Consider the following 26230-nt stretch of genomic DNA (forward strand, 5'->3'; position numbering starts at 1 on the left):
CTACTATTGACCACCCAAACAACCACCCCCTAGATTTCATGCAATCCACATAATCACCTCCCTCTCTAGTTACAATGTTGCCTCATTTTCATTGCCCTTCCATATTGCCATCACTCACCTAGAGGCGTCATGTCTCAACTCTCTACCAATGTTGATCAGGTAAGATTCTCCCTTTAGCTCTCTTTCTCTCACTTATCTCTCTCTTCTCCTCCCCTCGCTCTTGTTTTGCAACCCACTCTGGCGCCTCTATTTTGCAACCACCACCACCCTCCCTAATCGAACTATGTTTTGTGACCACCACCAACCTCATAAATCTGTTTTTCGCACCTTCGTCAAGCACTCTTTTTCTCTCTCTTAACTTCTCTCTTTTTTTATTTTTATTTTATTAACATATCTTTTTTATTGGATTTTTTTTTTTAAGAAAGTTTCAACCTATGACGTTCGTTCCTAATTATAGTTCTTTATTTTTCGAACCAAGACATTAATCAGTTTTTGATGTAGGCGGGGATCGAACCCTAGATCTCTTATTTAACCATCAGAAACTTTACCAGTTGAGCTAATTAAAACCCATTTTATTGAATTTTTTTAGGTGAGAATGTAATTTTTTTTTTAAACGTATGGGAGCTGAGAAAATGTGAAAAAACTAAAGTAGTAGAAATATGTTTTCTAAAACATTTTCAAAAACTCGATAAAACACTTGAGATTTTTTTTCATTCTCCCAAAAAATGTTTTCACCAAAAAAATATTGTAGGGTCGAAAATTATTTTCATGTGAAACAATCAAAAAACACAGCCTTTATATATATATATATATATATATATATAGAAGAAGCCTTTATCTATACTGTTGGTATGTTTCCTGTTTGGGCAATGTATTTTTAATTTTAGTTTAACACTGAAAGTCGGTGTGGGCGTGTGAGTACTGTTGCCACGTTTATAATGTTTTATGGGCTTCGACTCTAAAGCCCAATATACGGAGAGCTCCACTACTGTTTAGTCCTAATCTAGTAAAATCGTTCAGTTCCTAAAATTCCAGTTTTGTAAGAGAAAAAAATCCCACATACCATAACCAAAGCCAAAACCAAAACCAAAAGGTTCTTCTATTGTTTCTCAGCCATCTCTCTCTCTCTCTCGCACTATTTTATTTATTTTTGTTGTTTAGATCTCTCTTTTGATTATAGATCGCTTAGGCTTTTGATTGTTCTTCAGGATCTAAGTGCTTTTGTTTCTGAGGACTGTAAGGTAAGCTAAAGAGGAGCTCTGGACTAATATGAGGTACCCTTTAATCTCTTTTTGATAGTATTAATTTCTCTTTTGAAGTTCTAATTCTAATCAAAATTGCTAAATTGGGAATTGGGTGATTTTCGATTCTAACCGAATAGACTTACAAGTCTCTCTAATCTGATACTGCTATACTATTATATCAAAAGAAGTAAAGCTGGAAGTTAGGTCATGCTTTGGAGTGGAAAAAAAAAGAGAAGGGTTTTTATTTTATTTTATTGTATTCTTGAATCATAAACCTATTAAATGGTATTGATAAAGAGAATTTCTAAGACCAACCCATTTCCTAGAAACCGCTTTGCAGAAATACCCTGTAGTTGTTTTTAATTATTTTTTGGGGTATTAGTCTAGTTAGCCCACCTGTGGCAGAATCATGTAGTTTCGTTTTTTCTGATAATTCGATAGTTGGGGAAGGGAGGATTTGAACTTTGGATGTATCCATTGGAAACATCAGGAGGTGCCAACCGGTTGAGCCACAAGGCTCTTTGAAGCTTTGTAGTGAGTTTCATGTTAGTGCAAAATCTGAAATATGGCAATACTATTAAAACATTGTTTACCTTGGGAATCTGATTTATGCTTTTTCTGTGGACAAGTGCCGGGTTTAGGCCTCTTTCATTGTATAACATGCTACTTTTGGTGTGTAACCCAGCTTTGCATATAGAAAAACCTTGCTCTAGCTACGTTGGCTATACTTGTCTTTCCTTGCCAATATATTCTCTAATAATGTGGGGATGCTTTTATTTGTAAAATCAATTTAATTCGTTTAATCAACAAAGTGGCTATGCAATTATTATTATAATTAGACCCGTAATGCAAACAACAGGATATTAGAAACCTTCTAATTATGATTTAATCATTGCTGACTCTAGTCTTAAGTGTTATGCAAACTATGGGGTTCAGCCTAATCCTTTTTCTATTGATACCATGTTGCCACCATATGGTTCATAAGTTATAACAACCAGTTTTGGTGGGTCTAGAATTAACACATCTTCCATAACTTCCAACTTCGTTAGGGTTTATGTTTAGTTGGTATGTACACTTGGGGGTTTTTGAACAAACACTATCATTGAATGATGGGGAGCATAAGTGGAAGTCCACTTTAAAGACCTATAAGAGGGAAAACATTTGTTTGGAGCCTTAGGCGCCCCTATAAGAAGTTGACATGTGTCCCTGTCATGTGCATTTCACATGACAGGGACACATACCATCTTCCTATTGGGGGTTGAAGCCTAGTGATCCAAACATGTTTGAAGCCAAACTTTGCCCATATAAGAGACAAGGGAAAGCTGGTTCTAGTGCTCAAGCTTTAATTTGGGAAGTTTTAGATGATGGAGATCTCTCTTGGGACCTTGCCTAGTCATTCTAAAGTTGAATCAAGTCTAATTTTATTACTTATTTGCTGCTGGATCAGTTTTAATTTAAGCTCTACTAGAATAAGGGCAATTTGGTAATTTACAGAAATCTGGAATGGGCTGTCCTTGGCTGTACCAAAGGCCATGAGTCTTATTTTATGTTTTGAGTCCTTTTCTTATTTGATTTAGAAGTTATTTAAGTCCTTTTTGTTTGTTATTTAATCCTAGTCATTCTAAGAACCCTTCTAGGAAAGGGTTTAGTAATAGCCTATTTAAAGGCTTTATTGTATTCATAGTGACATTGATTCTAATAAAATTCAAGCAGTTTATTTTAAGCTTTGAGGGTGTGCTAGCCTTCTCCTACCTAAGTGTGATTGCTTGGGAAAGCCTAGGTATTTGCCTAGTATCTTGTTTTCAGTTCTATGCCCTGTTTCATCCCCAACAGCCATCAAGATTCAATCTTTTCTAACCTAAAACCCTTAAATATCAATCCTTTTTCAAGAACCTGTTAAGAACTCATCAAGAAATCCATTGTAGTTCTGAATTCTTAAAGATTCTACATCATCAAGGTACTTAGGACTGGTGTGTCAATGCAGATTTGGGTTGAACATGTCAACTTTCTTTCTCTCTATAGGATTTGTTTACTTTAATGGCTTGCAATTTCTGCATCGGTTATTCAGCATCTTTATTCCAATTCAATCTTTTCTGACCTAAAACATCAGCTATTCAGCATCTTTATTCCAATTATCTGGTTGTTTTGCGTGGAAATTTTGTAGCAAGGTTAGTAGATGATTTGTGGTGAAGAAACATAAATGTAATGATGAATAAATGTTCTCTTCTGTTCACATTGCCATAAAATTCTTATATTCGACATTCTGCTCTCAACACACAGAACTTTCTAAATTTGTAATGCAAATGCAAGGAATGTTCAAGATCTTGGTTCAGTGTGAGGCTGATGTTTTGCTGGCTGCACCATTCTAGAGCTATAATGTAGCATGATTTACATCATTTTGACCAAAGTGGATATCCCTGAGAAGTTAGCCTTTTTGGTAAAAATTTTCATGGGCATAGGTCACAAAGTTTTGCCTTCCTGAATGGCATACCATATTCTGTGATGTGCATATTGCAATGCAGACCATCATTGTCTTAGCTTTAACTAGTAATTATTTGAATGAGGCTTAAGCCTTTTGTTTCATATGAGAATTATGATTATCAGAGATGAATGGGGTTGGTTGTGACGTCTAATCTAGGCCTATCATAACATGCTTGATTTCTCAATCTTCTTCCATACAAATGAATATGTTTTCCCTATACTGTGGAGTTGGTGAAGTCTGTTTGCCATCAGCTTTTTCATTTATTTTTTTAGCTTATATGCTTATGTACAACTTTTTAAGCCACAATTTTTCTAGGTACAACCATATTTTAACTAACATTCAGAAAAAACCAAGTAAGCTGGTACGAAGTAGTCTCTTGGTGTGCTTGATGAGGATCTAGGATTAAAGGAACAAGAACATATAATCCTTCAGTTTTGGTTTTTTGCCAGATTTTGCCCACGTTAACATGTAGAATTCAGTTTAGACATTGCTGGTTCAGTAGCAATGAAATTTAAGATCTTGGGGTGGCCAGCATCATTTTACCTTGACATGCACTAGTGCTGCCTAGGACTGTTGTTTAATTACATTTTCTGATGTGCAGGAACCTTTGATTTTATTTTATAGGTCAATGATGGCTAATCCGAATGCATCAACATCAATAGCGTCTTCAGAATCCTCTGAACAAAAGGCCACACATATGGCGGATTCAAACATGAACATGCTTCCACCTTCTTTAAGCCATCAAAGTCGAAGTGCCTCAGATGGTCCTGTCGCTATCCTGTGGGACATTGAGAATTGCCCTGTTCCAAGTGATGTCCGCCCTGAAGATGTAGGTGGTAATATTAGAATGGCTTTGCGGGTTCACCCTGTAATTAAAGGAGCTGTTATGATGTTTTCTGCCTATGGAGATTTTAATGCCTTTCCCAGGAGACTCAGAGAGGGCTGTCAGAGAACTGGTGTCAAACTAATAGATGTTCCAAATGGGAGAAAGGATGCTGCTGACAAGGCTATCTTGGTTGACATGTTTCTCTTTGCCCTTGACAACCCTCCACCTTCCTCCATCATGTTAATCTCTGGTGATGTAGATTTCGCTCCTGCACTTCACATACTTGGCCAACGTGGATATACCGTGATCCTTGTTATCCCTTCTGGGGTTGGCGTTTCATCTGCCCTCTGTAATGCTGGTAAGTTTGTTTGGGACTGGCCTAGTGTGGCTCGTGGAGAAGGCTTTGTACCCCCAACAAAGTATTTAATGCCCCCTCGTGGAGCAGTAGCTGACATTGCTGGGTCTCTTATGGGATGCCAAATCAATGAGAACCCTGAAGGCCAAAATGAAGAAGAAGCAATTGTATATAGGGGGTTCTCACAAAACTATTACAATTCAAGGGATCTATCAATAGTGTCACAATCTTTAACTGAATACAACAGTAATTCTTCAATGTTGCCATTTTATCCTACAACTTTGAGGTCACTGAGTCTTCCTTCTGGTTTGAATGAAGTTTCAGGAGGTGTTGTTTCTTCTGGTGATCAGATAGAATCTACTTTGTGGGTACAGCCTGGAGACCTAAATGGTCTGAAGGGCCAGTTGGTAAAAATGCTGGAACTTTCAGGGGGATGCCTGCCTCTGATCCGAGTTCCAGCCGAGTACCAGAAGTTTTTTGGGCGGCCTCTTTATGTAGCAGAGTATGGGGCATTCAAGCTTGTAAATCTTTTCAAGAAGATGAGTGACTCACTTTTTGTAGAGGGGAAAGGCCATAAGAAGTTTGTTTATCTACGAAATTGGAAGGCAGGCCCTAGTGCACCTCCTTTGATTTTGACTAGGAAGGATAAGAAAGGAAAAGGGACCCAGGAAGAGAGTATGGATATTGTTACAGGTGGTGGCTCTTCAGATGAGTTCTCAGATGAAGAGAGAGTGGTCATAGAAGAAAATGATGTGAGCAGGAGCCAAGGAAATACTAATCAGGGAACAGCAGCTCGTGAAGAAATTGATGATCATGGTCTTGAGCAGTTCAAGCATGAGTTGCAGGAGATTCTAGTCAGCTATTCTTGTCGGATTTTTCTAGGTTGCTTTGAGGCGATATATGAACAACGGTACAAGAAACCACTGGAATATCAGAGATTTGGTGTGGATCGGCTAGAGTGTCTGCTGGAGAAATTGGGAGATGTGGTGGTTTTGCATGAAGAACCCTTAACCAAGAGGAAGTTCTTGGCTGCAGTTGGTGGCTAAAAAATAAAGCAGCTGAGATTGTTGTTACCATTTTATTTTCTTAATATATAGAGGGGAAGTCTTTTGGTCTCTTTTGCTTTTGGTTGATATCATTTTGGTCCCCCAGTATCAAAAGTTGTGATTTAGAACTTCAACTTTAAAATCGATTGAATGTTGCCCTTCCAATAAAATCTGTTAAAAGTGAGCAGTTAAATATCCCAAAACTACATGGATTTTGACCAGGAAAGAAAAGAAAAACGATGTCATTTTGGGACAATTAACATCTCATCGATGGATCTTAACAGAGGGGTCATATTGACAACGGATTTAAAGTTGAAGGTTTAAATTGTAACTCTTGATAGAAAAAAAGGTTAAGAGAGATCAAAAGGTATTTTAATCCAAAAAAGATAGGAAAAAAAAAAAAAAAAAACGTAATTGTTGTTTACTCTTTCGCTTCCCCAAAACTTTCTCAGTAGATAATAGGAAAGTCAAACTTATCTCCTTTCAGTTTGTCCTGCATGGATTTGAAGTTTTTAGTATTGCAAATTTCCATGTAAGACTTGTGCACCATGACTGATCTGCTGCTAATGTAGATCTGGATGTAAATTGACCTGCACGTTGTTTTTGTATCTTATTGTTGAATTTCCAGTATAAATTTGATTTTCATTTCCAATGTTTGAGTGTCCCCAACTGAATACTAGAAGTTCAGACTGTTGTACCTATCTAAATTGCTTATCCTTCTGTTCAACCGCTTTTTCCTCCATCGTTGCTTTGTTCTCTTTGCTCAGAACTTAAAGAAACTTAATTGATTCCAGTATCCTGAAATTTTAGATAGCTAACATCATAATTGCAGTAAACATTCTGTATTCATAGTTAGCATGTTTTGTCCTGATAAACTCAACAATGTACTACTAGTGTGAATTCTTCATCCTTAGGTGCTGGGATTTGATTTCTCACTTCTTTTACTAGTGCTTTAACTGTGTGAGATGTCAAGCATTTGGACAGTCTCTCTCTCTCTATGATCTTCCTACTGTCTGGATATGGTGACAAAGCTAGTAATTCTCAGGTCATTGCGATCATTTTACTGCATTTCACATATATTGAGTCATTATCTTTGCTCCAAATCATTGGAAAAACTGTCTTCCAACATACCAAACATAACTGTCATCGAGCTGTAAATTACTCCCTCCGTCCCATTTTGTTTGTCCTCTATTCCATTTTGGGATGTCCCAAAATACTGTCCTGTTTCTAAAAATAAAAGTTATTAATATACTAATGTTCCTATTATACCCCTATTAATTTACTAATTCAATTTTTTGATAAATTTATTTAAGGGTAGTTTTGGAAATTTATACATTTTTAAAAGGTAGACAAGACAATAAATGATGTCCCCTTAAAAAGTTTGACTTTTCAAACAGGACAAACAAAGTGGGACGGAGGGAGTAATTTTGAGTGTTATTGGTCTAAGCTGGATGTCAACCGGTTCAAGCTCAATTCTGATGGCTCATCATTGGAAAACTTGGGACTCGCAGGAGAGGCTACTCGACTACTCGAGAACTATTGGTATAGCCACCAATGTGGTTGCAGAGCTCTGCACATTTAGAGATAGTCTCAAACTGTGCACTCAATTACATTTATTAGCAGTGGAAGGTGAATTAGATAAATCTCTTATCTTATGCCTGATTTCAGGGAACTGATGAGCTTAATTCGTCAGCTGAGGGTTAAGTACTACTTCAGTGAGGCTAACAAATCTAATGAAACACTAGTAAGGAGAGGGACTAATCCTCAAACAAGATTTTTGTTGTTTCTGAAACCCCTATTGATATTTTGATAAACATGGGCATGTGTTAAGACAGACTATACTCTTCTCTTAGTGTTGAATTGTTGTAACTGCTTCTTATCTCTTTAATAAAAAATTTCCTTTTCTACCAAAACAACATCTTCAAAAACTGTGGATAATAACCTCGGACGGGACAAAAAGCTGGAGATATTTTTGGACTCTGTATAAAATCAATAAATCATCATCGGACGAAAACGGTGATAATTACAAAGTTAAGCTTCTTTTTTTTTTTTTTAATTTTTTTTAATTTTTAATTCTTCGAGCGAAATAATATAAGATTACGTTAATGAGTATTTTTAGGCCATTAGTTAATTGACTATTTTAAAAAAGTTTTAATACCACTTTTACCGAAAACATAAAAAGTTGTAAAAATAAGTCATTATTTTTTTCTTTTTTCATGAAAAATTTTAATAATATTTTCTAAACTAATGTCTTTAGAGCATCGGATAAGGTCAATTTTGTGTTTGGAGAAGATAAAAGCTCAATTAAATATCTTCTTGATATCTTCCATTACACTATCTTATATTAATTATTTAAATAAATACAATTTTAGTAGTAAGGGGCTAAGGGCGAACAACACATGAACAAATAACATTTTTATTTTTATTTTTTTTAATAATAATAGTACCACAATACAGCAGAAGCAGTAGTAGTATTCAATTGGTCTTCCACATCTCAAGCAAAAAAAGTGGCCCTTGGCACCTCTCAAACGTCACTCGAAATAGGTAACCTCTTCGCATCTCCTAAGGTCCTGGTCCTCCATATGCATATTCCACCTTACCCTCTACAAAAATGGCAGCCATCGACTCTCAAACTATCATTACACACTTGCTTCAGTTTATAACCTCATCACAATCTTATTACTCTAAGTCCAAACCATCATGTCATCTCTCTCTGTGCGTTTTCTCTCACCTTCATTGCCTTCTTCCACCTCTGCATGGCCCAGCAGTACAAGGCTGGCAGCCACTCAGGCTGAAAGACCAGTGGAATTATCAAGGCTGGAGCCAAGAGTAGAAGAGAGAGAAGGGTACTGGGTGTTGAAGGAAAATTTCAGGGAAGGCATAAATGTTCAGGAGAAAGTGAAGCTTCAGAAAGAGCCTATGAAGTTTTTCATGGAAGAGGGGCTACTACAAGAATTGGTGAACATTCCTCTGGAGGAGCTTGAGAAAGCTAAGGTTACTAAGGATGATATCGATGTCAGGCTCAAGTGGCTTGGTCTCTTCCACAGGAGGAAGTATCAGTGTAAGTCATACCAACAAAACATGTTTCTTTCTTATTTGCTTTGTTTGTCTTTTCCTGACTTTTTTCCCCAGTTATTATATTTGACTAGAAATGAAGTGGAGTGTGTTTTGTGCCGAATGAATTCATTTTTCTTATTTTACTCACACGAATGCCTCGTACATGGTTTTGATTGTTTGGGTTTTATGAATTGATTAGATTGTATGTGGGTTTGAAATTTTCTATGTGAATTGCATAAGATATATTAGCTTTTGAACTGCTTTCTTCTTTCTGCAACGGGAACTGAAAAGTGAAAATTGATATTGATATTTTGACTTATTAACAATAATATTGTGTGACTCAGATTAAGTTGATGATTGGCTACCCTTTTACTAATTTGTTTTGTTGCTGGATAAATTTTGGAGGGAAGAAATAAGATACAAGATATAATGTATGTTAAATAATTGATGTTTGGTGAAAATCTTATTATAGATTAAGATAACAATTTTGAGGATTCTCCCTTTTTCTTGATGATCAGATGGTAGATTTATGATGAGACTAAAACTACCTAATGGGGTAACAACAAGTGCACAAACTCGATACTTAGCGAGTGTGATTAGGAAATATGGGAAGGAAGGGTGTGCAGATGTGACAACGAGGCAAAATTGGCAAATTCGTGGAGTGTTACTACCCGATGTGCCAGAAATATTTAAAGGTCTTGCAGAAGTCGGCTTGACAAGCCTGCAGAGTGGAATGGATAATGTGAGAAATCCTGTTGGGAACCCCCTTGCTGGCGTTGACCCACTTGAGATTGTTGATACACGGCCTTACACCGATTTGTTGTCACAATATATCACTGCCAACTCATGTGGTAATCAGGCCATCACTAACTTGTAAGTTTCTCTAGCCCCCTCAATTGCAGTAAAAATATTTCTTTTTTTGTTTGTTCTGATTCAGAGTTTACATACATGAATTTTCCTAATTTATGGTTGGTATTTGGAGCTTATCAGTGATCTAGAAATTCTGTATCAGGTATAACCCCAGTGTTTGGTCATGGCCCTATGCCCCTATGTATGCATAGTAAGGAGCTTGGAAATATTGGGATGGGAAAATTCAACTATGCAATGATTGATATGTGGTTTCTTTATTCTAATTATATTGGTTTTTTCAATTTTTTTTTTCCTTCTTTCTATTTTGCTAGGGAATTTCAAAACGTTTTGTAAAATTGCCACATGTTAGATGAATAAATAAGGACTAATTTGTTATTGTTCAAAAAAATTGAGGATGTGCATGCTCTTTTATTCGTGAAATAGTGGCCTATGCTTGACACAAAATTTGATACTTAGGCTATTGAATAGAGGGTCTTATTAGGTCAAATAGGAGTTCATAAATGTTAGGAATAAGCATGAAAGCGATTTGTATCATTGTTTGTGACAAGTTCTTGTCAATTTCCGTCTGAACAGGCCAAGGAAGTGGAATGTGTGTGTAGTGGGTTCTCATGATCTCTTTGAGCATCCTCACATCAATGACCTTGCTTACATGCCAGCTATAAAGGACGGACGATTTGGTTTCAATTTGCTGGTGGGTGGCTTCTTTAGTCCCAAGAGATGTGCAGAGGCAGTCCCTCTTGATGCCTGGGTCTCAGCAGATGATGTGGTCCCAGTGTGCAAAGCCATACTAGAGGCCTATAGGGATCTTGGCACCAGAGGGAACAGACAGAAAACAAGAATGATGTGGTTGATTGATGAACTTGTGAGTAATCATTTTCTTAATTATGATGTTTCTGAACCATTATGATACATCCCTGATAATTATGGATTATATATTACCCGGTTTTTTGTGATTTTCAAAGAATTATTTACAAATTTCACAACATTCAGTAGAATTCCAAATTCCAAAGAGTACCAGGATGAGAGAGTCAAATTTTTCTAGTATGCACTGTTTAATCAAATTTCTGATTTGATTATGACACTCACATGACTATTATATGCAATTTAACTAAATGCAGGGCATAGAAGGATTCAGGTCAGAGGTAGTGAAAAGAATGCCTCAACAAGAGCTGGAGACAGCTTCTCCTCAAGAACTAATTCAGAAGCAATGGGAAAGGAGAGATTATCTTGGTGTCCATCCACAGAAACAAGAAGGTTTTAGTTTTGTGGGTGTTCACATTCCTGTAGGTCGAGTCCAAGCAGATGACATGGATGAACTAGCTCGTTTAGCTGACACATATGGCTCGGGAGAACTCCGGCTCACTGTGGAGCAAAACATCATAATTCCCAATATTGAGAACTCAAAGCTTGAAGCCTTACTTAAAGAGCCTCTATTGAAAAACAGGTTTTTACCAGAACCCCCTCTTCTCATGAAAGGGTTGGTGGCTTGCACTGGCAACCAATTCTGTGGGCAAGGAATTATAGAGACAAAGGTCAGGGCCTTGAAGGTGGCTGAGGAAGTTGAGAGGCAAGTGGCAGTGACTCGACCTGTTCGGATGCACTGGACTGGTTGCCCAAACAGCTGTGGGCAGGTACAAGTGGCTGATATTGGTTTCATGGGGTGTATGGCAAGGGATGAGAATGGGAAGCCTTGTGAAGGTGTTGATGTTTTTTTGGGAGGCAGAATTGGGAGTGACTCACATTTGGGAGATGTTTACAAGAAGGGTGTTCCATGCAAGGACTTGGTCCCCTTAGTAGTGGACATTATGGTCAAACATTTTGGAGCTGTACTGAGGGAGAGGGAAGAAAGGGAGGATTGATTCAAATAGCCTAGAAACATTTCATTTTGTTCTTTTACCAATGTGCAAAACATTTGACATGTTGGTCTCATTGATAGTTTTGGTATGGTATGGGGTTCACTTGTTAATGGAAATAATTTGTAGGAGTTCGATAGTAACATGAAAGTAATAAAATAAAATAGAAAAAAAGGTTGATTTAATTACGATGCCTTAAATCAATGCAACACAACTAGTGTCAAATTTCTCAAGGAGAATAAAATTCAATATTAAAAAAAAAAAACAAAAACAAAAACAAAAAACAAAAGGAAAAAGGAAAAATTTAATTACAATGCCTTAAATCAATGCAACACAACTAGTGTCAAATTTCTCAAGGAGAATAAAATTCAATATAATTATGTAGTTGAATTTTAGTGGAGAACTAATGGGGAGAACTTTGGGCAAACTCCAATTTGACTTGACACCACATTAGCACAAAACTTAGCTTACGAGTTTGGATCCAAGTATATTATATTAATCACTCCCTCTTAACATTATTATTTATAGCATGTCTTCATTCACTGGTGTTCACCCAAGAAGAACTTAGGGTATAACACCAAAAAGTTGTACCTAGATTTCCCATTCTTTAAAAATCTAGTCTGGCTTGAACCAAGTCCTCAAGAGAAATTAAAACTTTTTTGTAACGTAGTATGATATTTATATTTATATCCATGTAAAATCGGAAAAGAAGAAAAGAAGAATGGAGAAGCTTTTGGAAGAATGAGGAGTGGCAATTGGCATTATAACTGGTGCTACAGCTAGTGCACACCATGGTGTGAGCCAGCTGCCCTTCATTTTCCCCTATAAAATCTCCCCCCCCCCCCCCTCCTCTAGGAAATTCATGCACAAATTTCCCAAAAATTCTTCTTCTTCTTCTTCTTCTTCTTCTTCTCTCTCTCTCTCTGTCTCTCTCTCTCTCTCTCTCTCTCTCTCTCTCTCTCTCTCTCTCTCTCTCTCTCTCTCTCTCTCTCTCGTTTTCTATAGAAAAGCCCCTCTCAAACAAAAACTTCAGTCATTTTACACCATTTTTACACCTCCAACCCTTAATAGTAGCTGAAAAGGTTACTCGCTAAGGGTCGGTTTCAGAACAGCTTATTTAGTTGAAACTGAAAATTTTTTATTGAAAGTATAGAAAATAAGGTTAAAAGATAGTTGAATAGTACAATGAGACCTATGAATAGTACCAAAAAGTACAATAAGGTCCATAAATAGTTACAAAAAAAAAAAAAAAAACAAAAAAAAAACAAAAAACTCAAATAAGCTGAAACTTGTAGCTCATTCCAAACGGGCTCTAAGCTTGACTTTTTTGGCGAGCCTAGAATGCCAAAGTTGTTAGATGACCAGGTTTAATTCTTGGGCATCAGGTCGATGTTAGCTTAGTTGTATTCTGAGCAGGTACAATTCGTAATCATACTTTAGAAGTTGATGTGTGGACTAAAATTTGTGAAAAACCTACTAAAACGATAACTTGAAAACTTAACTATTAGAGGAAGCAAATTGACAATTCCTAAGACCTAAACCACTACTTTTACTTATCACAAAAACAAAAAAAAAAAAAAAAAAAAAAAAAAAAAAAAACAAAAAACAAAAAACAAAAAACAAAAAACAAAAAAAAAAAAAAAAAAAAAAAAAAAAAAAAAAGAAAAAAAGAAAAAACAAGACCTAAACCTCTGCCTCGGGCACATTGTCTTCGATCAAAGACAATTCTTGTTGTACATGAGCCTCTAGATTAGCATAGTATGCATAATCTTCATTTGGGGCTTCCAATTGTGGTGGTACTGATACATCTGTAGCCACCTACTTTCAGAAAGCTATGCCATTAAAGTTTTGACAGTCATCTTGACCAACATTTTTGTGAATGATTGGTTAGTTCCTTTCCTCAGCCCCCAGCGCTTTCCTAGTTCCTCCACCCACACTTCTGCATTTGTGTTGCTGAAATCTATCAAATGCTCTTGATGCTTTGGAGAGGTGTGGTTCAGGACATGTATGATTACACTTGTACTAGAGCCACTATTCATGCTTGGAGACTCCCATTTTGATCTATTTCGAATATGGCTTTCTTCACTGAATCGTGAAGTAGTTCTGCGTCAAGTCTTTATGGAACAATACAGTGAAAATTTTCCCCCTCTTCCTTGCCAAAAGGACAGACATAAACTGTATTCCACTAAATGGAAATTCAAGTACACAATGAACAAGTTGTTATGTAAAATAACAATATAGCAGGAGCTCATTTGAGCTAGGGGATATAATCTGTGGCTTCAGTGGAATCACATTGCATTCGAGTGAAGTGAAGAGTGGCTTGCTTCTTGCAAGTGACCAATGCAATTTGAAGCAAGTAATATTATTTAATATTTTAAAGATCAGTCATAAAATTGTACAGATGGTGAGCATCATAGTATGGAGATAGATGATAGGCATCAGTACTTTTACTTAATAAAAATAAAAAGAAAATGTAAACGACAAAAGGGATTAATCTTCTATTTTTAATTGGACATGGAAAAGAACTTACATGTGTTGCTTAAGAGCTTGTTTCCTAGAGCTTAGGATGATGCCTCCTGGCTGGCAAGGGTTCCCTCAAACTGTAGATTCTCATGTTCCCGTGCGCTTCTTATATGACAATTCAATTTCAAGTACTTGCTTTCAAATTCTTCATTGCTATTCCCTAAATTCCATATACACTTCTTTCTTTCCATTCTAGGAACACTTACACCCTTTGTAATAATGGAAGTTACAGAAGAACTTTACAGCTTCACCATTTGAAGTTTGTCACCATTCGTTCTTTGAAGCCTACTGCAATTGACCACAAAAGTGGTAAGAATTTATTAATCACTTATCACTAGGTAGTAGGTATCGGTTACCTTGTTAATTTATTTTTGGTTGGAGATAGGGTAAACATAAGGACGTTGTTGTGCAGATAGCACTCCAAGACTCAAATCAATAATAGTAAATAAGCGGAAATTAAATAATAAGCACACACAAAGAACACAAAAATTTACGTGGTTCGGCAAACTACTTACCTCCACGGAGACGACGGAGAAATTTCACTATAAAAAATAGGGAGATACAATAATGTACAATAACACTCTCAAGAAACCCAAATCCCAATACACCCTGACTTTCTCTCACCCACAAGACAAGAAAACTCTATTCTTCTTCTTATGTGGCTGCTAGGTTTTTAGGAATTATCTCATCACACTGCTGCACTTAATACAATATATATATATATATATATTAAAGTCGGCAGAAGAGGTTTCCTATTACAACTTGTATTTGGTTTAGATGACCAAATTGGGCTTTGGCAATTCAAGCCACACGGCCCACATCAACAAATCTTCACCTTGGCTTGAATTGATCAAGCTACACGAGCAAACTCCTCCATCGCCTCCACCTTAGCCCTTTAGGGCTCACAAGCTGCAAACACCAATCAAGTCCAAGCAGTGCTTGAACTTGTATGTTGGAACTGGCTTTGTTAACATATCAGAGGCATTCTCACTAGTGAGAATCTTCGACAAAGAAATATCACCAGACGAAACCCATTCTCTAATCTTGTGATACCGCATAGCAATATGCTTTGTTCTTGCACGATATACCTGATTCTTCGCCAAATGTATTGCACTCTGACTATCACAATGTAGCACCATGCTATCCTGCTTGAAACCAAGCTCATTAACCAGTCCACTAAGCCAAACGGCTTCTTTTCCTGCCTCTGTCATCGCCATATATTCTGCTTCTATAGTGGATAAAGCAACTACATCTTGTAGTGTCGACTTCCAGCAAATTGGGCCACCAACAAACCTAAACACATAGCCTGTTGTGGACTTTCTAGAATCAAGGTCCCCTGCATAGTCGGAATCCACATAACCCACAGCTTCTGTACTAGCTCTCTGATCAAATAGGATACCGAAATCATGAGTGCTTGTAAGATATCGAAAGATCCACTTTACTGCATTCCAATGCTCTTTGCCTGGATCTGTCATATGCCTACTAACCACATTGACTGCATGAGAAATATCAAGCCTTGTGCACACCATCAAATACATAAGACACCCAACTGCATTTGCATATGGCACTTTAGACATATACTCTGACTCCTCATCTAAACTTGGACACAACTATGAGGACAGTTTAAAATGGGCAGAAAGCGGTGTACTAACAAGTTTTGTATCAAGCATACTAAACCTCTCTAACACCTTCTTAAGATATCCCTTCTAAGATAACCATAATTTACCAGCCCCTCTATCTCGATGAATTTCTATCCCAAGGATCTTCTTGGCAGCTCCAAGATCCTTCATGTCAAATTCACTACTCAACAAAGACTTCAACTTCACAATTTCTTGCTTACTCTTTGCAGCTACTAACATGTCATCAACATACAGAGCAAGAAATATATAAGAGTCATCAGCAAGTACTCTAAAATAAACACAACAATCATACTCACAACGCATGTACCCATGTGTGACCATGAATGAATCAAACCGTTTGTACCATTGCCTGGGAGACTGCTTCAAGCCATATAATGATCTCTTCAACAAACAAACATAATCTTCCTTGCCAGGTTCTTTGAAGCCTTCAGGCTGTTGCATGTAAATCTCTTCTTCTAAATCTCCATGGAGGAATGCGGTCTTCACATCTAGCTGCTCTAACTCCATGTCATGCATTGTCACAAATCCTGGGATTACTCGAATTGAGGTGTGCTTCACAACTGGTGAAAAAATCTCATTATAATCAATTCCTTCTCTCTGTGAGTAACCCTTTGCCACTAACCGTGCCTTGAATTTTTTACCTTCCTTTTCTGACAATGCTTCTTTCTTGCGGAATATCCACTTGCAACCAATAGCCTTTTTTCCCTTGGGCAATTTCACTAATTCCCAAGTCTTATTCTTCTGTAGTGACTCCATCTCTTCTGACATTGCTACAAGCCATTTATCATTGTCTTTCCTATTTGTAGCCTCCTTGAAAGTGAATGGATCTCCACCGCTGGTTACGAGAGCAAAACTAACCATGTCTTCAAAGCCATATCTCTGTGGTGCTTTGTAAACCTGCTTCTCTCTACCTTTAGCAATTGAATAAGACTCTTCTTGTTGTAGCTGTGGATCAATCTCAACATCACCCTTATCTCTAGGTGAACTATTCTCGTCAAGCTCCACCTTAACAGTTAATTTCTCCTGTGAACTATCATCACATGTCTCTGCTTCATTTTGTTTTAACATAAAGGCTTCATCAAATATGACATCTCTGCTGGTCACCGTTTTCTTTGAGATTGGATCCCAAAGCCTGTAGTCTTTAACACCTTTTTCAAAACCAAGAAATACACATTTTCTTGACTTTGAATCCAATTTAGAACGCTCTCCACTCTGCACATGCACATAAGCTGGACAACCAAAGATTTTTAGACTCGAATAATCAACTGGTTTACCTGACCAAACCTCTTCTGGAATCTTGAAATCAATGGCTGATGATGGAGATCTATTAATAATGAAGCTTGCTGTGTTAACTGTCTCTACCCAAAATACCTTAGGCAACCCTGCATTCAATCTCATGCATCTGGCTCTTTCTACTAAGATTCTATTCATTCTCTCTGCAACCCCATTCTGCTATGGAGTTCCTTTAACTATGAAGTGACGAGTAATGCCTTCTAATTCACAAAATCTTATTAATTCTTTATCTTTATACTCTAGTCCATTATTTGGTCTAAGGTATTTTATTTTTCTACCAGTCTGATTTTCAACCTGTGCTTTCCACTTTTTAAATATGCCAAACACATCAGACTTATGCTTCATAAAATAAATCCATACCTTTCTAGAGTAGTCATCAATGAAACTGACGGAGTACTGAGCACCACTATGAGAAGAAACTGATACTGGACCCCAAACATCTGAATGAATGTAATCAAGAACACCCTTACTTGTATGAGAGCCTGTCTTGAAACTGACTCTATGCTGCTTCCCATACACACAATACTTGCAGAAGTCTAGCTTGCATGTCTTCACCTCTTTCAATAAATTTCTCTTGTGCAACTCTAATATACCACGTTCACCAATATGGCCAAATCGCATATGCCATAATTTTGTGTCGTCAGTGCTAGACTCCACTGGAGTGGTGACTACAACTCTTCCTACAACTGTGTTCCCAATCAATCTGTAAAGCGTACTTACTTTCTGTCCCTTCATCACCATCAAAGTACCTTTGGTAATCTTCATGATTCCACCCTTTGATGAGTATGAATAGCCCAAATCATCTAATACTCCTAAAGAAATTAAATTCTTTCTAAGATCTGGAACATGCCTGACATTACTAAGAACTCTCACAACTCCATCAAACATCTTGATCTTCACGGTACCAATTCCAATAACCGGGCATGTAGCATCATTACCCATTTGGACCATACCACCGTTGTAAGACTTATACGTGTCAAACCAATCTTTCTTTGGAGTCATATGATATGAGCATGCTGAATCTAAAACCCAAGATTCCAATAGAACAGTGTTACTTGATGAAACTGAAAGTAAATCTGCACAAACTTCACTATCATCTGATGTTTCTTCAGCAACACTAGCTGATTCTAGGGGCTTCTTTCCATTCTTCTTCTCCTCTAAATGCTCTTTTAACTCTTTACACTGATTCTTGTAGTGCCCTTTCTTGTGATAATAAAAGCACTCTACACCTTTCTTTGCACGTGATTTAGACTGTGATCTGTTCCTGTTAAAGTTCCGTCCTCTTGACCTGCTTCTACCCCTATTGCTTGACTTAGACTTTACAATAAGTCCATCAGCCTGAGAACCATCGCAATCTTGCTTCATCTTTATATGTGACAAAAGAGCACTGGTCACCTCCTCGAGTACTATAGTCTCTTTCTCATACATCAATGTAGTTACTAGATGATCAAAAGAAGTAGGAAGCGATGCTAATAAGAGTAACGCTTTATCTTCGTCCTCATAATTCACCCCAAAACTTAACAGTTGGGTGTTCAACATGTTAAACGTGTTGAGATGCTCCAACAGATCAGAACCCTCCTTCATATGCAAACTATACAGTTGCTTCTTCATGTACAACTTGTTCGTCAGATTCTTTCTCATATAAAGACCTTCTAGTTTTTTCCAAACCTCCTTTGCGGTCTTTGCTTCTAGGATGTTGTGAATGACCTCATCACCAAGGTTGAGGCGAATAGCGCTAGCTGCTTTCTCATCCATCTCTACCCATTCTACATCCTTCATTGTTTCCGGTTTCTTCTCCTTCCCAAGCAAGGCCTTATGAACTCCTTGTTGAATTAGGAGATCCTTCATCCGCCTTTGCCAAAGTGAAAAATTTCCCTTACTACAAAACTTCTCTACATCATACTTTGTGCTTGACATCTTTACTGTATTCAAAGGATTGAATCCTAATCTGGCTCTGATACCACTTGTTGTGCAGATAGCACCCCAAGACTTAAATCAATAACAGTAAATAAGCGGAAATTAAATAACAAGCACACACAAAGAACACAAGAATTTACGTGGTTCGGCAAACTGCCTACCTCCACAGAGACGACGGAGAAATTTCACTATAAAAAATAGGGAGATACAATAGTGCACAATAACACTCTCAAGAAACCCAAATCCCAATACACCCTGACTCTCTCTCACCCACAAGACAAGAAAACTCTATTCTTCTTCTTATGCGGCTGCTAGGTTTTTAGGAATTATCTCATCACACTGCTGCACTTAATACAATAAATATATATATATTAAAGTCGGCAGAAGAGGTTTCCTATTACAACTTGTATTTGGTTTAGATGACCAAATTGGGCTTTGGTAATTCAAGCCACACGACCCACATCAACAGACTTCTTGAAAGAGATGAACAAATCAAGGGGGCTCAATGCTTTTAGCCTACAGGGCATTAAGGATTATTATGGAGGAGGTTTGCTTGTTATTATCTACTACAAATATGAAACTACGTTTTGCTATAATTATTTGCTTCCATATTGGTGGGCTCCTTCATTTCTTTTATTGATTTAACATTGTAACTCGAGGTCAAAACTTATTTCTTTTTTCAATAAATGAAAAATTGAAGATGATGAGTTGCTATAAATAAAGTTCCAAGTTAGAGTAATTGCTGGAAAAGTCTAAATAAATGAAATTTGTTGGTAAAATATTTTGTATGTTTGAAGCAGCCCTCCCACCCCCACATACAAATCCCTTGCACCCCTCTTCTCTCTTCCACGCACAGACCCCCTTCCCCTCCCTTCTCTCCTATCTACCATAGTCCTCTAGAGTTTAGACTTCGACTAACGAGCAACTGTAAGGTGGCAGGCGTCAATGTCTCCGACCTTGATGTCGTGGTGGTAAGGGCGGCAAAAATTGACAATTACTAGATCGGATTGACTAAAATTGTGGTGGTAAAGGCAGTACAAATCGGATCTAGTTTTGCAGTTTGGAGGGTGCGTTTGGCATTTGACTATAACCTAGTTTTTTGCTTATTTTATGTATTGTTTGTGGAAGCTAGAGTACTTTTTGTCTTATCTTTCTTTTAAATCATTTAACTTTCTGATTTTTGAAAATAAGCTAATTTTTAGCTTTTTGTCTCACATTATACAAATAAGGGCAAAACTTAGGTATAAAACATTCCTTAGATTCTCCTTTTAAAATTTTGACATTTGTCTATTTTAGTAGTGCAATAAACAATGTTAATAAAACTCCATCTCTTTATTATTATTTTTTCCTTTTTCCTCTCCAGGTTTGTTAGAAAAGCAAATCTACCGATTTCTTCTTCTTTCAATTCAGATCTCTCCAACTTTTGCCTATCTCAGGCTTAGTAAAAACTACAACTTAGGTTTTCTTTTTTAATAAGTTTATTCTCCTACACTTATTATTCTTCAAAATCCTCTCCAAAATCCTCTCCTATCTTTATGGCGTAAATAGGGCTATCCATTGGAAACCGTCACCCGACTCACCCATAAAACCCGTCGTTTCTCGGCCGAGTGGCAATTCCACATTTCCAAAACTCGATCCAAACCAACCCGACTACCCACCCCTTTGCCTCCGTCCAAATCTGCGTTTGCCACTCTCAGATCTATCTTCACCATGCCCGATCTCCCTCCTCACCATGCTCGATCTCCTTCACTGTGCCCTGATCTGTCTTAGTCGTGCCCCGATCTGTCTTCTTCATGTGTAGCTCAGCCTAGATCCACCATCTCCGATCGCAACCCTGCCAAGATCTGCTGCCTGCGATTTCGACTAAAACCCGATCTGCCTCACCCAAAAACCAATTCGATCCGATCCAATCCAATCTCCTTTTCGGTCGTTGATGAGTGAGATTTTCTACCACCTGATTCCATCGGGTCAGTTCCAGGTTAGGCATAAACCTGACCCAGACCAACCCTTGGACAACCCTAGGTGTAACCAACAATACACACTTTCTCTGTCTAATTTTTTATTTATTCTTTTTTGTATACTTTTGTTGTATGCTGCTGGTAAGGACAAAATTATTTTATATAAATTTTTTTAAAGGGCGGGTAGTTTGTTTTGGATAAAATTGGTTGATTGAGATTAATTATTTTTAGTTTTACTATTGGTGATTTTTGTTGTTGGGATAATTTTTTTGGGCTTGTATATTTTGTTCTAGATTTTAGACCTATAAGTTTTTCTACGGCCTTTAAAAGGAGGAAAATACTAGAGTTACAAATTTTTTTTTTACAAATTGCTAATGTGGTGAGTGGTTATAGGTAATTAATAAAGTGATGTAAGTAGTGAGCCTAGATGCGAAACAATAAGAATTTACTACCTCAACAATTTGCAAAAATGTTGTAGGAAAGTTTGTGATTATGGCATTACTCTTAAAAGAATCAATGACATTGTTATGGGAGCAAAGTGTAATTTTATATAACAAAATTGCTAAAATTAGTACCTATGCATATACTAATTTTTTTTTTTTTTAAATTAGGGGGTACCATTGTCCCCCAATGTCCAAGTCTACCCCGTCCATGCCCCCCCCCCCCCCCCAGCGAACATTCGTGTATGCATTGGTGATTTTGAGGGCACATTTGGCTCCTTAGATCTCTGCCTTTTGGTTTATCATTAAAGGTGAGAGAGCTCTCAACATTTTTTGATATCTCTCGATTTCTTGCGTAATCTTCTAAATTCGCAATTTTTTAATCCGTAAATCAAACTCTAGTTTGAAAATTCTATTTGGTTGCCAAGGAAAAACCATGCTTGGTTCACGAGAGAATGTAGGAAAAAGGAAAAAAAAATGCTAGCTTTCTTCTTTTGAGTAATTTTTTGAATTCATAATTTCTATTTGATTTTCTTGTGTCTCAAGCTTTGATTTACTTGCAAATCAATATGTGGTTCGAAGCCTTGAATTGAATCAATTTGGTTTTCTTCTAAATCTTAAGTTGATTAGTCTTTGCTAGGAAAAAATAAAGAAAAGAAAACAAGAAGAGACATCGTTATTTCTCTTGTTTGCTAAGCTAGCTATTAAAATAGACAGCAAATAAAAGAAATTCAAGATGGAAACCTAAAGAACAGTATCTTAAGTACTATATTCTTGAAGAACACATTGTATTAAGCCCCATTATCTCAGAAAAATTTATCATGCATTAAGTGCATGTAATTTCACCTCCTATTATCTCTTCCATACATGTGTGTGCGCAATTGTTTGTCTTTAAAATTAAAAAAAAAAAAAAAAAAAAAAAAAAAAAAAAAAAAAAAAAATCCCTGTCAAACTTTGGTTGAAGTGTGAGACAATGACTTTTTGTAACGCGAGAATGTACTTTTACTCTTAAAAAAAATTAGTACAACCTTTGTATTAAGCCCCATTAAAAAATTTTAGTACCTTTGATAATAATTTTAAACTACATATAAAAACTTACAATTTGAACAATTTATTGATAACATAGCTATTGATATTTGATTTTCTAGAAATTTTGCAAACATGAAGAATATAAGAAGATATAATCTAATGGTGGATTTGCCAAAATTTGCCTTCAATAAAAAGATATTTGTAACTAAACTTTGTCTTCATGCATATCAAGATAGAAATTCTACTCTAGAATAATCTAAGTGTATATGTGTATGAAATTTCTTCCTGGAAACTTGAACCCTGACCCTTGATATGCATGTTAAGAACATAAGGAATATTAAATTCAATAATTAGATTTTCAAAATTCACATCTAAAAAAAAAAATGAGAAATTTGAAAATTTTTCTCTTTAAACTAGTTTAGAGATAAACTTGCTAGTATGTATTTGTTTTTTAAAAATAAAAATAAAAAATAAAACAAAAGCAAAAACTATTGCACTTTAGTTAAAGTGTGAAACAACGACTTTATGCCTTTGTGTAAAGCCGGAACGTTCGTTTAACTTTCTTTTTTGTTCGAGTACAACCTTTGGTTCCCTTGAGTGGAGTTGGTATATGATGTTTCCTTAACATGCATCTTCCCCTCATATGTGGTGGAGTCCACCCCCATGTGAAGGGGAGGATGCATGTTACAGAAACACCATATATTTTCTACTTTTAGAGACGCACTAATTTGATACATCGAAAACAATTTCTACCATAAAGCTATAAAATAAATTAGACCTTTTTTGCAAATCAAAGTATATTCTAATTGTCAATCAAAAAAAAAAAAAAAAGTGTATTCTACCTGATGCTAATCCTCATCCACATCTTGGCTTAACAGACATAATACAAAGTCCTATATCTATAAAAGCCGTTCAATTGCAACTCTTCTCGTATCATAGAGTTTACAACAAACCAAAAAAAAGAAGGAAAAGTTGGAAATCAATGGTGGGCACTACCTATTTGTATAAGTTCATTTCCACGCGGCTGTTTTTCTCTCTCTCATTACTTCTTTTACTCGCTGAATCTTTGTCTTCTATGCAGCCAAACTGCCATGCAGAGGAGAGGTTAGCCTTGTTGCAATTCAAAGATAGCTTTATGATAAACAAGTCTGCTTCCATAAATCGCTATCCTAAGGTTTCATCCTGGACTCTAAATGATTGCTGCTCATGGGACGGGGTTGAGTGCGACGAGCACACAGGTCATGTGATTGGCCTTGATCTCAGCAGAAGCTGTCTCTATGGTTCTTTTGACTCCAACAGCAGCCTTTTCCGCCTTCTTCAACTTCAAAAGCTTAACTTAGCTTATAATCATTTCAATTACTCTCAAATCCCATTTCGAGTTGGCCATTTTTCGAGGTTGGCATATCTCGACCTCTCCCATTCTGTGTTCTCTGGACGAGTACCACAAAGCTTGGCAAATTTATCTTTCTTGACGGATCTCCGTCTAGATAACTGTGCACTGTATGAAGAATTCCCAACCACAATATTTTACCTACCAAACCTACAACGTCTTAGCATAGGAGACAATCAAGACATTACTGGTCATTTGCCCGAACTTCACACAAGTAGTTCCCTCGAGTATTTAAGTCTTCGACAAACAAGTTTATTTGGTGAACTACCGGCTTCAATTGGAAACTTTAATTTTTTATCTTTCTTAGATCTTGGTAATTGCAATTTCTCAGGATCTATCCCGCCTTCAATCAGTAACCTCACCCAACTCAATTTCCTAGACCTCCCAGATAACACTTTTACAGGTCACATCCCGTCTTCCTTGTCAAACCTGACCCAACTAACTTATTTGGGCCTTTCAAACAATCACTTGGAAGGTTCAATTCCGAGCTCATTCTCTGAACTCAAAGAATGCTGAGTTTCTTGATTTTTCAGAAAATCGCTTGAGTGGGATGGTGGAGCTAGACGTGTTTCTTAAGCTCAAAAATTTAAGTGTACTTATGCTGTAATCCAACAATTTGTACGTACTTACCAAAACCAGTTCAAATGACACGCTTCCACAGTTTCACTCTCTAGCATTGGGTTCTTGCAGCTTAAGCAAGTTCCCAGTTTTTTTGAAAAACCAAAGCAACTTGATTTGGCTGGATCTAAGAGGCAACAATTTTCAAGGCTTAATACCCAAATGGATGTATAATGTTAGTGTAGAAGCTCTTCGGGCTCTGTTTCTTGATGGAAACTTTCTGACGGCCTTTGAGCAAACACCAGCCGTTCTCCCATGGCGTATTGTAGAACTTTTAACGCTTGGTGGTAACATGCTTCAAGGAGCGCTCCCAATTCCAGCACCATCTACCAAGCGTTATGGCATTGAGCATAATTCATTGAAGGGAGAAATTTCACCATTGATTTGCAATGTGAGTTCACTCGAAGAACTACTTTTGTTTGATAACAATTTGAGTGGCACGCTTCCTCGTTGTTTAGGAAACTTCAGTAGTTCTTTGTCAGTATTCGATCTGGGTGGGAACAACTTCTACGGCCCCATCCCAAAAACTTGGGCAAAGGGAAGTAGCTTAAGGATGATTGACTTGAGTCAGAACCAGTTACAGGGTCAGCTACCAAAATCACTAGCTAATTGCACCATGCTAGAGTATCTTCATGTCGGCACCAATCAGATCAATGATACCTTTCCGTTTTGGTTGGGAACTCTTCCCCAGCTGAAGCTTCTTGTTTTGCGTTCTAATGGGTTCTATGGTGTAATAAGGAATCCTGAAACCAATCATGCATTCCCCATGTTACGTATCATTGACATCTCTCACAACGATTTCTCAGGAAATTTGCCTTCGGGGTACTTTCAACATTGGACTGCCATGAAAACATTTGAGAGTACAACACAGTTGACATACATGCAAGCAAGTTTCAGCGGAGAAGGGTGGGATTCACAATTCAGTTACTCATTTACAATAACAAACAGAGGAAAAGAGCTAAACTATCACTCGATCCAAGATACCTTATCAGCCGTAGATCTCTCAAGCAATCGATTTGAAGGGAAAATCCCAGAAGAAATTGGAAATCTAAAAGCTCTTCATTTGCTCAATCTTTCAAACAATGATCTTACCGGTCAAATCCCACCGTCCTTGGGAACTGGGAAGCATGACAGAGCTAGAATCTCTGGACCTCTCTAGAAACAAGTTGATTGGGGAGATACCACCAAAGCTAACGGAGCTTAATTTCCCTGCATTCATTGATGTTTCCCACAATTCCCTTGTGGGGCCTATACCACGTGGAAAACAATTTGACACATTTCAGAGTGTTTCATATGAGGGTTATTCAGGATTACGTGGAAACCCATTGACGAATAAATGTGAAAATGTCAACTCTTCCCCGCATCCACCTTCAACCTTCAAGGAGAATCAAGGCTCAAATTCTGAATTTGAATATGACTGGAAAGTTGTTGCGATGGGATATGCATGTGGACTGGTGGTGGGGGTTTTTATTGGACAAATTGTGGGCATGCACACACGTCTTTTCTTCTTTTGATGATATTTTTTACTAGTTGGCTTTTTATTAGTACTGTTGCTGCGCAACTAGTTTTTGATTTTTTTTTTTCTGCTTAAACTTTGCCAATTTATTTTATTATTTAGTTTATTTTTATTAATATTTATGGATTCTATTACACTTTTTGGTACTATTCATAGATCCAACTGTACTATTC

At 37.1% G+C, this 26230-nt stretch overlaps 3 protein-coding genes across 5 annotated transcripts; all 3 read left to right on the forward strand.

Annotated features, from left to right (window-relative positions):
• The first annotated feature begins 967 nt into the window (after nt 1–967).
• On the forward strand, nt 968–6605 carry LOC126704548 (uncharacterized). 3 transcript variants are annotated; one of them, XM_050403519.1, is made up of 3 exons: nt 968–1093; nt 1209–1274; nt 4351–6605. In XM_050403519.1, exons 2-3 carry the CDS (start codon nt 1270–1272, stop codon nt 5951–5953), a joined length of 1608 nt encoding a protein of 535 aa, XP_050259476.1. In that variant the 5' UTR covers nt 968–1093; nt 1209–1269; the 3' UTR covers nt 5954–6605. The 3 variants fall into 3 exon arrangements, with proteins under 3 accessions (XP_050259476.1, XP_050259477.1, XP_050259475.1); XM_050403520.1 differs by having other exon boundaries at nt 1000–1093; nt 4328–6605; XM_050403518.1 differs by having other exon boundaries at nt 1021–1274.
• A 1911-nt stretch (nt 6606–8516) lies between these two features.
• LOC126705716 (ferredoxin--nitrite reductase, chloroplastic) lies at nt 8517–11918 on the forward strand. The gene is made up of 4 exons (XM_050404879.1): nt 8517–9014; nt 9529–9883; nt 10454–10742; nt 10999–11918. The coding sequence occupies exons 1-4, from the start codon at nt 8654–8656 to the stop codon at nt 11737–11739; spliced, it is 1746 nt and encodes a 581-aa protein (XP_050260836.1). The 5' UTR covers nt 8517–8653; the 3' UTR covers nt 11740–11918.
• An 11690-nt stretch (nt 11919–23608) lies between these two features.
• On the forward strand, nt 23609–25700 carry LOC126705009 (receptor-like protein 11). Its single transcript, XM_050403975.1, has 4 exons — nt 23609–24137; nt 24255–24326; nt 24457–24526; nt 24614–25700. Exons 1-4 carry the CDS (start codon nt 23609–23611, stop codon nt 25698–25700), a joined length of 1758 nt encoding a protein of 585 aa, XP_050259932.1.
• Nucleotides 25701–26230: the final 530 nt, after the last annotated feature.

The sequence above is a fragment of the Quercus robur genome, chromosome 11, assembly GCF_932294415.1.
Source record: "Quercus robur chromosome 11, dhQueRobu3.1, whole genome shotgun sequence".
Lineage (NCBI taxonomy): Eukaryota > Viridiplantae > Streptophyta > Magnoliopsida > Fagales > Fagaceae > Quercus > Quercus robur.

Excerpts from the sequence above, each read along its gene's own strand:
- LOC126705716 (XM_050404879.1), top strand. The coding sequence starts at position 8,654 with ATGTCATCTCTCTCTGTGCGTTTTCTCTCACCTTCATTGCCTTCTTCC. Across the intron at positions 9,015-9,528 it reads CCACAGGAGGAAGTATCAGT|ATGGTAGATTTATGATGAGA; the intron begins GTAAGTCATACC and ends CTTGATGATCAG. Across the intron at positions 9,884-10,453 it reads AATCAGGCCATCACTAACTT|GCCAAGGAAGTGGAATGTGT; the intron begins GTAAGTTTCTCT and ends CCGTCTGAACAG.
- LOC126705009 (XM_050403975.1), top strand. The coding sequence starts at position 23,609 with ATGCAGCCAAACTGCCATGCAGAGGAGAGGTTAGCCTTGTTGCAATTC. Across the intron at positions 24,138-24,254 it reads TTTGCCCGAACTTCACACAA|GATCTATCCCGCCTTCAATC; the intron begins GTAGTTCCCTCG and ends GCAATTTCTCAG. Across the intron at positions 24,527-24,613 it reads AATTTAAGTGTACTTATGCT|CTTAAGCAAGTTCCCAGTTT; the intron begins GTAATCCAACAA and ends GGGTTCTTGCAG.